This window comes from Hippocampus bargibanti, linkage group LG07, assembly GCF_051943395.1.
Source record: "Hippocampus bargibanti isolate YZ-2025 linkage group LG07, ASM5194339v1, whole genome shotgun sequence".
Lineage (NCBI taxonomy): Eukaryota > Metazoa > Chordata > Actinopteri > Syngnathiformes > Syngnathidae > Hippocampus > Hippocampus bargibanti.
Window position 1 is genome coordinate 20,059,661 of NC_142740.1, and position 17,618 is coordinate 20,077,278.

The window sequence follows — 17,618 nt, forward strand, 5'->3', positions numbered from 1 at the left end:
TTTATCATCACACACTATTTTTCGCACGGAGGCGCCACGGCATCAATGGGATTTCACAGGTCAAAGGTATTAGTCAGGAGGGGAGAAAATAATTTTAAATTAAATTGTCTGTAATGGAACACAGTGAGAAGTGAAGTGCAGTGAAGAAGAACTGGATGTCCCTCTAATGATGAAAAGAAACCAAGCAGCCAAGAGACTGTTTATCTGACAGCATTCTTATGTGCAGTCGGTGATAAGTCTGTGGTAAGTGGAAGGGTGACAAGAGTGAAACCTTATCAAACAGAAAAAAAACTAAATACAATATGCAACATTGAACAAATCAATGTAAAATCCAGGCCTGTTTCGATTAAGATGAACCTAAAATATTCACAGCAAGGCATGACTCCTCCTGGAGTATGAATGGCAATGGTTGGACGACAACTCTGAAGTGGATCCAAATTTGCAGGAAAAACACACCTCAAGAGTTGCGCAAGTGTGATGTGGGGTTGGCAAATGTTGTGATTATTTTCATTGTGACAAAGTGTTAAACATGGCACTGTCCTGTCGGCGAAACCCAAGTTGATGAACAATAATTTTCTGATTTGAATTCATTCCATTTCCATTTATCTTCAAATTGTGCACCTGGATTCGACCCATAATCTGACTTCTCATGTCATAATCTTTTTTTTCTTCGTTCTTAGATATTACCATTTCTCTGAAGCTCATGTCGGAGACCCAGCACACACTCCAATGACATACATCAGGAAAAAGATTTATGCCTTTGCACCCCTGAACCACTCGTTCTAGAACAGCCACTGGCACAGACTCAGCTAACACTAAAGTGTACAGTACTGTACATCCTACAAAAACTTGGCAGTGCAGCTCTGCTTAACATGTAGCTTTGCTGTCATATAGCAGTGTTTGAAATACCGGGGCGTACAACTTTTACGTCGGCCGTACAACTTTCAAAATGTCTCGACCTAGGTGGCCGAGAATTTCTTCAAGAAAAAAAAGAAAGATTATTTTCAAATCAAACGTTTGTTTTATTCAATAAAGCAAAAGCTACAAGCAAACCGCTACAAGCCACATGGACTGCTCTTTTTAAGCGCATTTCAAAATGCTCAAGCACACTTTACAGTCACTGTATAGTCCGGAGCACGAAACAGGCTTTTGATTGGCTGCCGTGCCAAGTATGCAAATTGCCAAACGAACGGTTCATTAGACAGTAACTGTAAAGTGTACTTGAGAGTTTTGAAAGGCACTTAAAAGGAGGAGTCCACGTGGCTTTTAACAGACAACGCAACGCAAACATTGCATTGTGCACCATGACGACAAACGACAACTGGAGCAAATTCTCCAGCAAGGGATATTTACCATAAATTAAGCAAGGGAGCATTTGTGGATAGGTCCTACACTGTTATAGAGATGAGTCAAGAAGCTGGATTTGGGGTTATGCACTGGAATTACATGCAGAAATAAAGATGGGTTTACATGTCCTTGTCTTTACACAACACTTGGATTGGATTTGGATTTGCCTTTATTAGTCTCGCAGTGGAGAAATTTACATTTCACAGCAGCAAAGTTATGAAAGAAATGAAAGTAGAAAAGCAAAACACAGGAGCTGCTGGAAAGGCAGCCACTCTCGCGGCGCCGTCTTGAAGTCAAAAGAACAAAAAAAACAAGTAACAAATAACATGATAACATGACAACACAAAGACACAAAGAGACATTCATTCTTATGCACTTTCTGTACCCTCTTTGTTACATAAAGCAGTTCCAGATGAAAGAGGAGGAGGAGAGGATCAAAGCGTCTCTTCACCAGCGGATCAGGGACATCATGGTGGAATGTGCACGTCGACTACAAGCTAAATGTTGAAAGCAAACACGCAGCTGTAGCATCCATTGACGAAAAGAGATTGTCTCACATCTCCTGTCCCCCATAAATCAGCTTCAATTCCATCCCGCGACAATTCCATATACGCATCGGCGCTCTGCGCTGACGCTCCCTTCTTCTTATCGCGGGCTCCTCAAGCCATGCATCCATCCAGCCGCATGCAACTTAGTTAAGTTAGTTGGTTAAATTAACAGGCTTTAAGGAGTCATGATTTGTTCTCTTTATCTTGACTCAAAAATCTCAGCCAAATGTGATTTTGGTATTTTTTTCACATTAGGAACCCAGGTAGGCACTTAAGTATTCTTGGGCCGAATGTCTGTTTTGTTTTAATAACTAATGATTAATGAACATCAGTTGCTGGTCAGAGCAGAGGAGAATGTGAGACTTGAGATTGTTTGAAAGAAAGAACAATCAATGAAGTATCAACTAATGGTGTAAAATACTCCAAAATATGTTAAAAAGGTAAAATTCTGTTCAATATAAAAACACTACACTGTACCTACACTGTAGGTACTTCCCTAATTTAAAAAAATCCTTTATACTTCGCAACAATGTTTTGATGATTGATGATGAATGATGGGGCGGCCCGGTAGTCGAGTGGTTAGCACACCGGCTTCACAGTGCAGAGGTCGCCGGTTCGCGTCCCGGTCCGGCCTCCCTGTGTGGAGCTTGCATGTTCTCCCCGGACCCGCGTGGGTTTTCTCCGGGTCCTCCGGTTTCCTCCCACACTCCAAAAACATGCATGGCAGGCAGATTGACCACTCCAAATTGTCCCTAGGTGTGAGTGTGAGAGTGACTGTTGTATGTCTTTTTGTGCCCTGCGATTGGCTGGCAACCAATTCAGGGTGTCCTCCGCCTCGTGCCCGAAGACAGCTGAGATAGGCTCCAGCAACCCCCGCGACCCTAATGAGGAATAAGCGGTACGGAAAATGAGATGAGATGAGATGATGAATGATTAGTCGTCTTATTGTGTTTCAAGTTGTGAAAAATGGGGAAGGCAACTTTATTGGATTGGATATGCCTTTATTAGTCTCACAGTGGAGAAATTTACATTTCACAGCAGCAAAGTGATGAAAGGAATGAAAGTAGAAAAACAAAATACATGAGCTGCTGGAAAGGCAGCCACTCTCGCGGCGCCATCTTGAAGTCAAAATAACAAAAAAAAAACTAAATAACAAATATGACAGCATAGAGACAATATGACAGAACAAAGACACAGAGACATTCATTCTTCAGGACTTGCTGTACCCTCTTTGTGATGACATGAAGCAGTTCTAGATGAAAGAGGAGAGGATCAAAGCGTCTTTCCACCAGTGGATCAGGGACATCATGGTGGAATGTGCACGTCGACTACAAGCTAAATGTTGAAAGCAAACACGCAGCTGTAGCATCCATTGACGAAAAGAGATTGTCTCACATCTCCTGTTCCACATAAATCTGCTTCAATTCCAAGCCGCAAAAGTTCCACATACGCATCGGCGCTCTGCGCTGACGCTCCTTTCTTCTTATTGCGGGTTCCTCAAGCCATGCATCCATCCAGCCGCAGACTGCCAAATGCTGCCGGCGCAAAAAAGCACAATAGGCAACTTTATGGCCGGGCAGGCAACTTTTCAGAGTGGTCTGCCCTGGTGTCCGCTAACTTTTTGTCATGAGTTTCAGACACTGCATATAGTTAAGTGGCTGTACTTAGTTGCTTCAAAGATGCTAAGAGTTTTACTGTTGTGCACATGTAAACATTTCAGAAACCCAACTCTGTCAATTTCCATCATACTTTGTATGTCTCCGCAAAGATTTCATGATGATGAAAGTTTATTAGAACCACTTCATTTCATATCAATTATGTTTCTGACACTAGGAACATTTGTGTCATCAAATTTGTCAAGTTGAAGGAAATTACAAAAGAATGAAGGCAAATTGTATTTTCGTCCAAAGAGATGAGCATGCTAATTTCATTTTACTGAGCTGATTTGGAATGAGCCATATTAAAAGGACATTTGCCAGGGCTGGAGCTTGCAACTAATTTCCTTGCATGAAACTTGATCACCCCAAATGACAAAGCAGCTTGCTCTAAAAAGGATTCTTGATGGGACTTTCATTAGGCTGGACCATATAACAACTAACCGCAATGGAGGTGGAACTTCCTTCGACTCAATTGAATGAAGACTGTGGCAGCTGGCGTGACATATGAGAGGGATCGAGAAAGTATGATTTGTAAACATCAACATGAAGACAAACCATTGTGAATACACAACTGCGCTGGAATATTCACGAGGTGGAATAATGTCATTATTGAAGTCAACTACCTTATTTGTAGTTTAGCCAAGCACGTGATATGTAATCTAATTAAATGTAGACAACCTTTAGGAAGTGAGGGGATTCCGACTGTATAGTTTCTAATCAGCAATCTCTGGGTGTGTCTGTAAATCTCCCAGCGACCAAGTTCAATGTTGTCAGAGCAGATGAGCTCACGCCAAACTTCAGAGTGGCAGGAACTTCATTTTGTGGCTTGCTGATGACAGGAATGGGCTCATCGGATGACCGGAAAAGTGCACCTTCAGGACACTTTTTGTGTTTCTATGTCGCATCTGAGGGTAAGGACACTAACTGAAAAGGTGTAAACTGATTTTAACACTCGTTGTACTAAATTCATCCTGTCTACTTGATAACTAATGTTAAGCAGATTCCTTACTTACAGACAGTATATTGTAGGTGTTCAAATACGTGGGGCGTGGCTTGCCTGTCAGTTCTGACAGGTAGGTCACGCCCTCATAGCAACACCAGCTGAAAATGGCGCGTCACAGCAACATCCGTGACACTCTGACGAAGGCGGAAGTAGTCGCCGAAACATGTCAGGTATTTGAACACCTACAATACACTGTCTGTAAGTAAGGAATCTGCTTAACATGATTTTAACACTCATTTGCAAACTGATAGTCACCTGCACAATGCTTAGCAGGAGGTGACTCACCAAGCAATTGAGTCATATTATGTTTTCCCAAGTCTTCCTTAATTCAGCTTCATTCATTTTGTAATCGGAGCCATTTATTGCAAAGTAGAAGATAAGGCAAGTTGCGGTTGAATCTAATTTAGTTCTTCAAAATAAGTGCACTTAAAGCAAATCTGGTTTCATACAGTTAAATTATTCAAGCATAAAAGAAACAACCACATGTAATGTATCCGTTTCAGTGATGAGAAGAGCGAACATGATCGGAGATTGACTCATGGATCACATGACAAACCAAATTGAAGACATTGGATTACATTTTAAAAACCCAATAGTGGTCAAACTTTTATGGTAAGACATGAACGAAAGATGAGAACTATCGAGCCAAAGACCATTTTCATAAACTGCAGTGTGATATTATCTAGCAGCAGCAGCATCCTTGTACAGCACAGGTGTAAAAGTCAAGGCCCGGGGGCCAAATCTGGCCCGCCACATTATTTTTTTCGGCCCGCGAAAGCAAATCAAACTTGTGAAATTCAATGATGTTTGCTAAAATTCTAAACAAAATTTCATATTTTGGGATGTATACCACAATAACAGTCATTAGTCTTGACTTCAGATTCGAAAAGTAGTGATTCATTAATTTGTTGTGTGCTCTATATGTAATATGTGGAGGGATTAAACATTGTAATGGCTTCCCCAAATTCATAACGGCCCTCGAGAGGAAACCATAACGACAATGTGGCCCGCGGCAAAAAAATGACTTTGACACCTCTGTTGTACAGTATCAACTGTATGGATCCAAAAAACTGAGCCCAAGGACATGTGGGGTGACAAGTGCAGCAACATCCTCTGTTTATTCCTTCAGTAAATATACTGAAATACGCAAAGTACAGACGCAGAATCTTGTGGGGCAGTCTAGCATGACACAACTACGAGTTCGGTGACCACTGATGATACTTTCACTTCCTGTTAAATGGAAATAGAGCACGTGTTGTTTTGTGTTCTGAAATTGCGATTCCCCACCAGGGTGCACTGGAAAGCAAGTTTACAATTAAAGAGCTACAGGAAAGCTGAGAGAAATCATACAATTTCACTTAATTCGTCAACAATCTCTACCAGCAACGTCGAGTGACAGGAATGATATTTAAATGCTATTTCATTATAAGGCGACATGGACAAAAAAAATCATGTGTCTTGGCATCATGACTATAATAGAAGTCATGGCTTTCAATGAGAACCAGCAGAGGTCGCTGACAGACCACTCATTACCGTACTTAGTGACCAAAATCACTATGACATGAACCGTGGTATGGAGAGACTGGAGTTTGGAGTCTTAAAACAAGCTTTGAGTGGAAAACAGTTGCCTTTATATTTTTTGGTATGGAAAAAAATGGGTGGCCCGGTAACCAAGTGGTTAGCACGGCTTCACAGTGCTGAGGTTGTGAGTTCAAGACCCAGTCCAGCCTTAATGTGTGGAGTTTGCATGTTCTCCCTGGGCAACATGGGTTTTCCCCGGGTCCTCCGGTTTCCCCCTACATTCCAAAAACATGCATGGCAGGCTGATTGAATACTTGAAATTGTCCCGAGTAATAAGTGTGAGTGAATGGTTGTTTGTGTCATTGTGGCCTGCAAGTGCCTGAAGCCGGCTGGGGTAGGCTCCAGCGACCCTAATTAGGATTGTTGCGTCACACGCGTGTATGATTTTGAAGTGCGCCTTTCAACCCTTTCATGTCTTTCAATTCCTTGATGTGCGTCTCACCCTGACGCATAGCACACGCTTGAAAATTGTATAAAAGGAGCTGTCGCGGGACAGAGAGATTGGGGCGAACCACGGGGCAGAATCATCTCGGACTCACGCCCGGCTAACGCCGGGCGTCAGACGGACATCACGGCTCGACTTGCTCGACTCCACGCCACGATCAAGCTCTGCGCGTCACCTGCCTGGGAGATCTGACAATGAACCTACTTACAAATAAAGAGAACCATCATTCGTCCTCCTCACTTGAAATTGTCCCTAGTAATAAGTGTGAGTGAATGGTTGTTTGTGTCATTGTGGCCTGCAAGTGCCTGAAGCCGGCTGGGGTAGGCTCCAGCGACCCTAATCAGGATAAAGCGGTCTGCAAAATGGATGGATGGATCATTAAAGAATATATAATAGAAATAATTTTGTTATTTAATAACTTTCCCCAGGAGGAAATAGCCGACAAACCACAGCTGCAGTGGCTTGCGACCAAGATCCGGTTGTAGGTCATCATCCATATGGGAATGTGGCAACCCCCCACAGCGAAGGGTAAGATTAAGTAATACAAAATTCTTCGTGAAGAAATTTTAGGTTTTAATTTATGTGAATGTCCTTTCAGGCCATGCAAGATCATCCTTGGTCACACTTCTGGTAAACAAACTCAATAAGCCAACACATCCTATTGTATTTATTTATTTTATGTGATACTTGCACCTCACTTTCCAGCCATGACCGCTCCACCTACTCTGAACAACAAATTGTACTACATATTTGTAAAGTATTTCGGACTGCGTTATGGTACAGTTTACCAGTAATCACAAATTAATTTGGTTGAAGGCTCACTCTGGAATCAGTTGGGCTGGCAATTGGTATTCCACCTTAGTGATGGGAATTGTTTTGAGTTTATTTAATTTAGAATTTGAATGTACAGAGCTGAAGATATGTTAATACGAATTCAAATGATACTTTATTTTAACGCTGATAAAGCATTTTATTTCTTTATCTTCAACGCTATAAATCAGATATGGAACAAAGATGCACAGAGACATAACAGGTAACTTTCTTGTTACTTGACATCTCATTGTATGTACAAAAAAATAATCACACATTTACTGCATCATTCTATGAAGCACCAGTAGGCCTGGGAACATTCATTCATGCATTTGTGCACCCCCTCCACCAGTCCCACGCCATGCTGACACTGTCTCCCTAGTCGCCAACAAACACTATAAATAAAATCAAGTTTACATCATGCGCCAAAACATAACTAAGTAAGTTCATACTTCAGTATGTTCAACATGGCGACTCACACAATGTCTTTGTATTGCACTACACAGCAGTCAACAAGCAAGGAGTCTGAATGAGGAATATTCACTAGTGTGCGTCAGACGTGTGAAGTCCTATTCCCATCGCTCTCTTCCCAGATTGCTTCAATTGGGAGATGCAACTTTTGTCAGCTGATGAGTGCGATGTCGTCACTTTCAGAGATTCTGTTAGGATTAGATTCATGAAATAATGAGATTAGTCAAACTGGTCTAGTATTGTAGTGACCTGGGCGGCACCTGACGGATTTGTGGGGGTCACTTTGTCTAAATGCATTGTTGGTATTTGTCATACAGGAGAAGTAGCTTCATCCTGACAAGGGGACAAGGTTTGAAACTTTTGCCTCGTAACGATACATATTTATTATGAATACTCCTTTAGTAGAACTGCTACTGTGCAGCTTGTCTATGAAAATGTATGAAGAGAATATAAATATTTGCATTATTCTCGCATCACTGTCAATTACTGGCTGTCATGTCTCCCTCACATTTCTGAGGATTGAATACGTGCTCTGGTATTCCTTTCTTCATTCTCTCCAAACAAAGGCTTCTTCCCACATTCCATGAACATTTATGTTATCTTAATTGACAACTCCAAATAATCCAGAGGTGTGAATGGTGGTTTGTCTATATATAACCTGTCATTGGCTTCTGACCAGTGCGTAGACTCCAGGTCATCTGTCAAATTAATGAGGAACAAGCCCGGTAATGGGGTGAGAAAGTTCACTGTGTATGTAAATTAAACCTCACATGTTTAGTTTAAAACGTTAATTGGAATAAAATTAAAAGAAAACAGAACAAAAAATAAAGCGGGTTATTTTACAAAAATAACTAAACAAGATGTGGCTTGTGCTATTTAAAAAGAAAAACATTGATTTTGTTTGGAAATTTCATGCCCACTTAACCTCGGTCTGTTTTATGATTTAAACTGTGGTACTACAGTTCAAAAGTGGGATGGATAGACACGAAACCAGGAACACAGGGTGCATACTCAAAGTCCTTCACACTGTGTTCATGAAATGCACACTTTCCTTTTAGCTGCCTTTTATTTTTGCGCTCGTTTGCGATGTTTCACGAATAGGGTACAGACTGTATTGATTGAAATTTTGTTAGAATTAGCTTCAATAATGTATGATGACAATTATGAAATAAAAATGGTGATAATCGGAATGGTGGTCTTTTTTGAGCCTTTGAATCAACAAGCGCTTTTGGAATGCTTGCTGTAAATCAGAACAGACCTTCAATTGTCCTTTTTTATATCTCTGAATGATCATGTTTGTTGTAGTCAATCATTAGTTCACCCGTAAGTAGGCAAGCAAATCTGAAAATGTCATATTAGTGAAAAGACACTGGATTAAGTCTCATTGTTTTGGCTTTTTTTTGTGAGATAGCCGTATAGAATCAGAAATTGAATGTATTTGCAATGTGGGAAAGGTCCTCGCTGTTCATTACAAAAGGAGTTTGTAAGAATGTTACTTTTCATTCATCCAGAATTGCACAATTTGATGGTCATTCATTTCTTTTAACATCACATTAGACCCCTTGGAATCTATAGAATCCCGATGTATATGAGGTGTGCTTGAAACACAAAGACTAACTCATGTCGAGGCATCTGCATTGGACGATGTTGTTTATCTCCTTTGAACGCAGAGTCGGTCAGGAAATTCTAGGCAATGGGAAAAGTCATACAACTGGTAAGAATTCTGGGTGAGCTAGATCTGACATGAACAGTTGACCTGATCGGTATTCAGATAAAAATTATGTTCACATAACTGCCTTTGCCAGTAAGCATACAAGGATATATTGTGCATGCACATGTCTAAGCATTTGAATGTTGCATGTGCAACCTACCTTTCACAGCAGCAGAACAATGAGTAGCGGGTGTAGAAGTCTGGCTGTCTGCTCTCCTCTGAGGAAACAAAATCTTTCTGATCTCTTAGGAACTTTTGCAGGTCTGTTAATGGGAATCCATTCCTCTGGTAATTCTATGATTAACAGAAAAGTAGGAGAAAACTGGTAAGACAAAATTAATTAGAAGGATATTTGCTATAGACGGAGATGGGAGGGGGGGTATGTATTTTCCGTTTATATTTTATCCCACATTGCATAAGTTATTTTATACAGCTCATAAGTTAGTACCTTGATGGTCTCGTAGGCGTCCGTGATGAGGGCGATGAAGAGCGACAGCACCATGTAGATGAAGAGTGAAATGAAGGAGTAGAGATAAGCCCGACTGAACAGCCAAACCAACGTGTTTTTGTCCTTCAGCTGGGCAAAGGTGGTGAACATGTCATCGCCGTTCAACAAAGAAAACAGACATTCTGCCACAAGGCTCAGGCCTTCAAACTGGGAGAAACAGAAGGGGGGGGGGACATTTATCGTAACGAGTAAAAACAACACAGAGGAAGACCATCAACTCTGTTCACATGCATGTGTATTATCTGATCATCACAGTGTCAAAGACTACACAATTGAGGCAATATCCCACCACACCGGGTTCGATACAAAATGGAAATACACCAGATTTTGTTGACTGCTGTGTATTGCGCCAAATCTGTGTGGGGAAAAAAAGGCTCAGAAGGAATGCTCATCCAGAGTGTGGATGCGGAAGATAATTTATGAAATGATCACTGCTGGGTGTTGCTTTTATTTCAAGATGAAAAAAAAGCAATTCATGGAATTTTTGTTTGAATGACATAATCCTCTGCTTCTCTCGTCATTTTAGATATTCTTCCTCTGTGGCATAACATGGTTGAGGTCACTGAAATAAACGTTAGTGAGATTGCTCTCCCGGCAAATTGGCGTTTTCATGTTTATTATGTTTGTTAAAGTCATTATAAGTGCCTTGCATGCTGGGTCCGAGAGGACAGTAATTTCATCTGTGCTGTATGTCATGCATATTAGCATATTTGACAATAAAGCTGACTTTGACTGACTTGACTTTGATTGCTGAAGTCTTTTGGACAATTAGGGAAAGGTAAGCAAGTAAATACTGACATCTAGCGTTTGCAAGAATCCCACAGTGGAATCTTACACATCATTTGTGATGCTGGTTTGCTTCCAAATTTGTTAGATTTTTTTTTACTCTGGACATTGTAGGACACTCCTCGCTAATGATGCTCATTGAAGCTACTGACCTTCTCGTGATACGGCCCGAGCACGATCCACCCACAGAAGGTGTAGCCAAGGTAAATCATGCCAGCACAGCAGCAGAAACGCAACACCTTCGGAAAGGCGGCCTTCATGGTCAAAATCAGCACCTATAGTAAGCAATGAAGCATAGACGGACGGGTTCAGGCAAAATGATCTGACACATTTGTAGATTAAACAAAAGGCAAATAAAATAAAGAAAAAAAAAGTGCGTCGATTTTCAAAAAGCACACACAATGTAAGCCCATTTTTTATGTAATGCAATTTTGCTTTGTTTCTTTAAAATGCAATTGTTTTTCAATAATTTTTCTGTTGCTCCCATGAATTGGACTGGTGAGCATTGCGCCTTTATTGTGTAAACATTGATCAAAACCAACGAATCCGCAACACAACGTATGTTCCGTTTGAACTTGCATCTTGCTAGACATTATCCCGTACCAGCTTGAAACACGATCTTGTTATGAGTTACTAACTTCAGATCGACAGGATCGACGTTGAATCGAAAATAAACTGGCTGACCGCACACAGCCAGAACTCCACTAAATGTTTAAAACACAAGGACACAGAATGCCATTAAAGTCCAGAGACATCGTCTTAGAAAGATTCCAGGAATGCTTTCCCCCTGCAAAATAATCTTATAGTGCTTAATACTTACTACTACTACTATACATCATGCACCATCTCTTTGGAGACATTCCGTTTGACCCACACTGCTGGAAAAAAAAAACTGATATGATGGGTTTCAAAAAGTATCGTTTGGGACAGCAGTCCTGGGACCGTTATAACACACCTTGCACAGTATGAGTTGTCAGATCATGCTCTCAACTTAGTTCTTCTGAACAAAGTCCAAAAAAATGTCAAGACTCACATTGTATTTCTGGAAGTAGCCCAGATAGCGAATCACGCTGACCCACACAAACAACGTGGACGTACCCAGAAATATACTGCATACATCATAGCTGGTTAAACTCTGTGTGCAAAGAAAGAGGAAATGATTATTTTGATTTAAAAATCACACACAATAAAAAGTTTTGTCACGAGTAGAAGACGAGGCGACACACGGATGGACAATCACAGGAAATAAAAGTTTGGAAATCATCATACGTTAATTTATGTCTGAAAGGCATTTGTGTGCCAAAATCATTCTGTATTTATACATTAAGTACTGCACTGTAAAATTAGTCTTTGCAGGACCAACTGCACATGATGGAAAGTAAAAGTGTATTGAAGTACAAAACATTTAAATAGCATAACAGGTCTTGCACTAAGGTCAACACCAGTCTTTGGAATTTCACAGCAAATGGGGTGACAGGTCAATCACTCATTAATTTCTCTATTTGCTTATTTATTAATATCAATGGCAAATTTTAAACTTTTTCTAAAGTTTACCTTCGCTTGAATTTCCATCTTCAGTATTGATCCAATTATGGTCAACAGGTCACTGATAATGACCAACACGTACCAGCCATTTAGGAACTCTCTTTGGTCATCCTCACAAATATTTCGGCTGTAGTTTTCATAAAGGAATCTGGAGAATCTCTGAAACGCACACAGACACACAATAATACCGTATATCGATGAGGCTTTGTCGCCAGTTTGTTTAAATATCAGCTGGTTTGAACACGGTGTTCAGTCATGAAAAAAAAAACAGGCTGACCTGCAGTAACCTGACGGCCAACACGATGGAACGCGTGCAGAGCACAGCCGACGTAAGGCAAACCACGATGACAAAACCGTCGAACACCAGATGATAGTGTGTGTTTTTCTGAGCTGAAAGATAGCGCACGAGCGAACATTAATCTCTCACATATGCGCACCAATTTTGTCACTGATAACCACGAAGGAAACTGCCTCTGTGGGCAGAACAAGCTATTTTGCTCTAAAACTCCCTAACTGAAAAGGTTTGGTGGCATTTCTGCAGCAAAAACACTCCATTATTAGTAAGATTCATGTGCGAATGAATCGTCTTGTCCGTGAATTCATATGTATGTCTCAGCAATGAGGAAAGGGCCAGCAATGTCATTAAATTCTACCTGTTCCAGATATTTTCCAGTCTCGGCACGTGCTGCTCTGTGCGTCGATGTCAAGAAAAAGTTTCACCTTTCCACTATGACACTGGTTATCAAACGTTATCTGGGGGAACACACACAAAACACAAAAACAATGTTATCTCTTGTCATTCTGTGTGGTTAGTGCCATTGAGTGTTCACCAATAAAGTGCAACCTGAAAAGGGTCAACTTCATTTATTCAGATTCGGAATACACTTTTTTCCCCCAATGGGCAATAATTGAATTTTCCAAAATGGACATGGTGCTCAAAGGTCAAACTATTCTAGGATATAACTTTATAGGCAATATCAACTGTTATATAAGCGTAAAATAAAAGTTAATAATTATAAACTACCATCAATCCAGAGTATCCTGTCATCAGTGTCATGGGAAGGTTGAAGCATATTAAAACAAACGCAATACTCGGCATGTACCCTGATGACACATGACGAGTTTGGCGAGGAAAGATTATGTAATTTGCCTGAGAGTCCAGTCTCTTAAAAATAGCCAACAGTGCTGAGTTTGCAGTGTTGAAATTGCCATCATCGTACACTCCAATGGTGGCATCACATAAATACGACATTTTCACACTCCTCTTGATGCTCACAATGATTGAGTTTCACAAGATTTGATGACAACAATTCTGGTGTAACCAAATGGTTTTTATTTATTTTTCCTGCTTCTTTGTTGTTGTTTTTTATTCTCCAATATTGCAGTATTCAGCTTCAACTGTATTCCATGTCTCTGTTTTGTCTTCTCAATCATGAATGAGAATAAGTTTGAGCCATACCGTGACAGAAAACGAATAACAGTCAGGCAACTCCCGCGACCGCACCGTTTGCAGGTTGATCCCCTTTAAATTGAAATGTAATTTAATGTCCACCAATCTGGAAATGAGAATAAGATTAGGTTCATCTTTTCAATTTCAAAAATGTGCGGATGTGTGCACTGTGCCATGCTAAAAAGTGTTGGTGGAATACCTGTAAAAGTCCAGGTCGAAAAAGGATGTATTTTGGGTTTTCCATTGGTGAGCGATCTTTGAATTAATAGACAGGCAAACTGCGCGAAGATGAGAAAAGCAGAATAAAAAGAAAGCAAGAACAAACAATATATCTTGAGTATGATTCAATGCTTTTTCAATGTCTAACATGTCCAATTAACATAAAAAATAAGAACCAGAATCAGACATTCCAGTAAGACAGCGATTATACAGAACACAAATGAGATATGTTGATCTTCATTCTTTATGCCCAACAAATTAATCTAATGTTGTGATTACAAAAATTAGTACATACAAAAGAATGCCTCTCTTTTCTCATTTTTGTATTGCTCACATATTTCTGAGCAAACAGAAACTTACCTGGGTTGCAGTCAATTCACCTTCCTGAGCTACAGTTATCATTGTTTGACCTCTTTACCATGATTTTTTTACCTCTCATTGCAAGTATCACATTAAATACTTTTAAAAAATCCATACCAGTGTATTAATCCTGTATGCTAAAATTGGAGTGACATCACACAAATGATTTTGGTTTAACTAAATTTGAATAACTTTGGAGAGTAAATAACAATAGTTTTATTTGTTTAAAAAACATATTACGGAATTCTGGGTAAAACAGAAAAAAGAGAGTTTTAGTAATATCATTTTCATTGTTTGTATTTGTTTTATCTTATGTGGAAATGTTCACCTGTCTCTAACTGAGCGTCGATATCATATGTCTCCTCCGAAGGCGCCACAGTGCCTCTACTGTAGAGGTTTTTGCAGATGACAAGAGGCAGCAAGGCACCATCTTCATCCTCAGCATAACTGATGGGACCCACAGCAAGCCGGCCCAGCTGGCTGTACTGTAAACATAATCAGAGTCACATTATTCCACTCATCCGAGCCAAATTGCAAACAAACGTCAGCGCTGTGCGCTTGACTGGCAGCACTTACACAAACAAACATTTGTTTTAAACACCCATTCTTCATATAAATGTCAATCTAATTAAAAAAAACTTTTTTGTTTTTTTTAATGATGAGGATTGGTCAAACTTGCCTGATCCAGCGCATGAAACAAGCTGTCATAGACACCTTGTTGTGAGTAGATTGCAACACTGTAGTCGTCCTCATCAACACCGCTGTAGTCCTTCAGGAACAAGTTTTTCAGAGCCATGGCATTCTCCTCCTTGTAGGACACCACCAGCTGGTTGTTGAGGCCAAAAAGGACAAGCTGGAAGTGAAAGAAAATACATCTAATCAAAGATACTGTACGATTTGTAATACCCATTGTCAAGTCGCACATTGAATAACATTGGTGACAAACTTATGTCCTAGGGGGAAAATCAAGCCTGCCATAGAACTTTTTGTGTGGCTACCTAAAACAAATATGGTAAATGGACTTCATCTTTCTTGCTAAATTACTTTTCTTCTTTGTATTCTGGCAGAAAATATTGTTTGTTGTTTGAACATAAACATGATTAAAATTTGACAGGGAATAAAGTTTATTTAGATGTGCCTTTCACAATACTCAAGGACACCTTAAAAATCAAGAGGAAAAACATAAAATCACAGATAAAATTAAAAATAAAAGAAGATATGAATTTCAGTTGAACAAGCAGGTTTGAACAAGTGTGTTTTGAGATGGATTTTTTAATGTGGGAAGAGAATCAATGTTAACAATGCTGGGTGGAAGTTATCGTACCCTTTATTCTTTATGAGTTTTAATTTTGTATCTTAACCATATATATCTCATACCTTTACCTAAAGTGAACAAAGAAAACAACAGAATGGAAATTTTCTGAACACATTTCCATCAAGCAGATACTATTGTAAATGTACTGACAATACACAAAACAGCACGTTGTGACTGTATTTCTCAACGTTCAAAATGTCCTCAGGCATGCCAATATGGTAATCAAAGTTTATTTTGCTTTAATTTTTAGTCTTACTTTATGTATAATTGCTATCTTTATTCAAGAGTGTTCAAATAATGCAAGTACGGTCCCAGGCAAAGGTGTCCAACTTGTTTTTAATCGCAAGGCCGCATTGCATTTGGAACAAAGATTCAAATCACATTACCTCTGACCCATCCATAAAGTATCAAAAAAATTTCCTAAAGATGGAATGACAAAAATTTGCCTCAACCACATGCTTGAGGCAGTGGCTAGTTTGCAGCACAACTATTGCTTTCATTCAGCAAGGTGTCTGTATTTTTAATATCAAAACACAATTGACAATTAATTGACTTCAAGCTATAGCCACCATTGTCTATGCATGGACAAGTCAGTTCAACCCTAAGTACAAGCAAGTGGCATTGCCTGTCAGAGGTTTCATTGTTTGGGCTTCCCTCACCAAGTAACACATTGGCTAAGCAACTAAAGTTCTGCAAAATATATGTTTTTTTTTGTGCTTTCGTTTCCACTAGAAGAAACAGGTTCTCACCATTTCCTCTAAATGTTGCAATAACATAACCACAGTCAGCAATGATCAAAGTTCACATATGCAAGTATGACACTTATGTCATCTTACAATATTTGAACAGAGAGCACATGGGACCTAAACGCAACGTCTCAACTTGTCATGTATGTTTATTCAACAAAAAACAAATACAATTAATTCAGTGACATAATACGAAACAAACAAGAATTTTACAATGTGAGGTACATACTTGTGTGGTGATCATGACAATCTTGAGAATCTGTACCCCCAATTTCCAGGGGATGTGCCTTCGGGTCCTATACTTCTCACATGGGCTCATAAAGTAGAATCTCAGGTCATCCCTCAAGTTTTCCTCCTTGACCAAATCTTGAGTTGTGGTCGAACTGGGGATCAAAATAGATTCTCTTGAAACGTTATCAGCGGTTTTTTTTTTATAATTTAGCGCAGGATTAGAGGAATTAGCAAAACACTTCAACACGCTGAAGTGACTACAGTACAAGACTGTTGTTACTTTCAAGGCTGAAGCTGCAGCTCAAAATTGTTCCAGGAAGTTCAATATTTACTGTCAACATTTATTTTCATTAGGAAAAAATTAGAAGCGACTTTCAACCTGCATGTTGTAGTTATATGTTGAATAGAACCGCGTTTTCCTATTAAATCAACACTTTTAAACACAGTACGCTTTTTAATATTCAAACGTGACAGAAAAGGACAAATTTGTAAGTTGATGGGTCCGTACTAATTACGACAACCCCAACAATTTAACAAAAGCTTTTTTAATGAAATGAAAATATGATTAATACGGGTCAGAGACCACCTCTGGTATATAACTCACCTCACTGAGTTGCTCCTATCAAGATATCGAACCAAGAGTTCCATGATGGACACACTGACCGCCCACGGCAGTCACTCGCCAAACGTGGACATCAGTCTGACAGCTAACAGCTGTGCTCTCCGCGGAAGCCCGTGGCTCTTGAGATCGGCAATCAGCAAGCCTCTTGGGCGCATATGCCAGAAATCTTGCCCATTGTGACCACACGGAGACGCTGTGTGGACTTTTTAGCCGCCCCTCCACACCAACACACAGAAGGGCGCATGTAGATATTTGTCCGGTA

General features: G+C 39.9%; 1 protein-coding gene and 1 long non-coding RNA gene across 3 annotated transcripts; one reads left to right on the forward strand and one right to left on the reverse strand.

Moving 5' to 3' along the window:
* The first annotated feature begins 18 nt into the window (after window positions 1-18).
* LOC148895755 (uncharacterized) lies at window positions 19-7,849 on the forward strand. Its single transcript, XR_016115533.1, has 3 exons — window positions 19-2,870; window positions 3,456-4,464; window positions 7,011-7,849. It is a non-coding gene; the product is annotated as an uncharacterized LOC148895755 (long non-coding RNA).
* On the reverse strand, window positions 7,248-17,551 carry mcoln2 (mucolipin TRP cation channel 2). 2 transcript variants are annotated; one of them, XM_089000663.1, is made up of 14 exons: window positions 17,339-17,551; window positions 16,733-16,886; window positions 15,122-15,295; window positions 14,771-14,927; window positions 14,063-14,141; window positions 13,873-13,969; window positions 13,067-13,166; window positions 12,691-12,803; window positions 12,423-12,572; window positions 11,902-12,003; window positions 11,021-11,143; window positions 10,023-10,229; window positions 9,735-9,868; window positions 7,248-8,051 (listed from the first exon to the last, which is right to left on the reverse strand). In XM_089000663.1, exons 1-14 carry the CDS (start codon window positions 17,380-17,382, stop codon window positions 8,015-8,017), a joined length of 1,671 nt encoding a protein of 556 aa, XP_088856789.1. In that variant the 5' UTR covers window positions 17,383-17,551; the 3' UTR covers window positions 7,248-8,014. The 2 variants fall into 2 exon arrangements, with proteins under 2 accessions (XP_088856789.1, XP_088856790.1); XM_089000664.1 differs by lacking the exon at window positions 7,248-8,051 and adding an exon at window positions 9,497-9,549.
* Window positions 17,552-17,618: the final 67 nt, after the last annotated feature.

Excerpts from the sequence above, each read along its gene's own strand:
- mcoln2 (XM_089000663.1), bottom strand. The coding sequence starts at position 17,382 with ATGGAACTCTTGGTTCGATATCTTGATAGGAGCAACTCAGTGAG. Across the intron at positions 15,296-16,732 it reads TTGTCATGATCACCACACAA|CTTGTCCTTTTTGGCCTCAA; the intron begins GTATGTACCTCA and ends TTTCACTTCCAG. Across the intron at positions 14,142-14,770 it reads CGACGCTCAGTTAGAGACAG|TTTGCCTGTCTATTAATTCA; the intron begins GTGAACATTTCC and ends ATCTTCGCGCAG.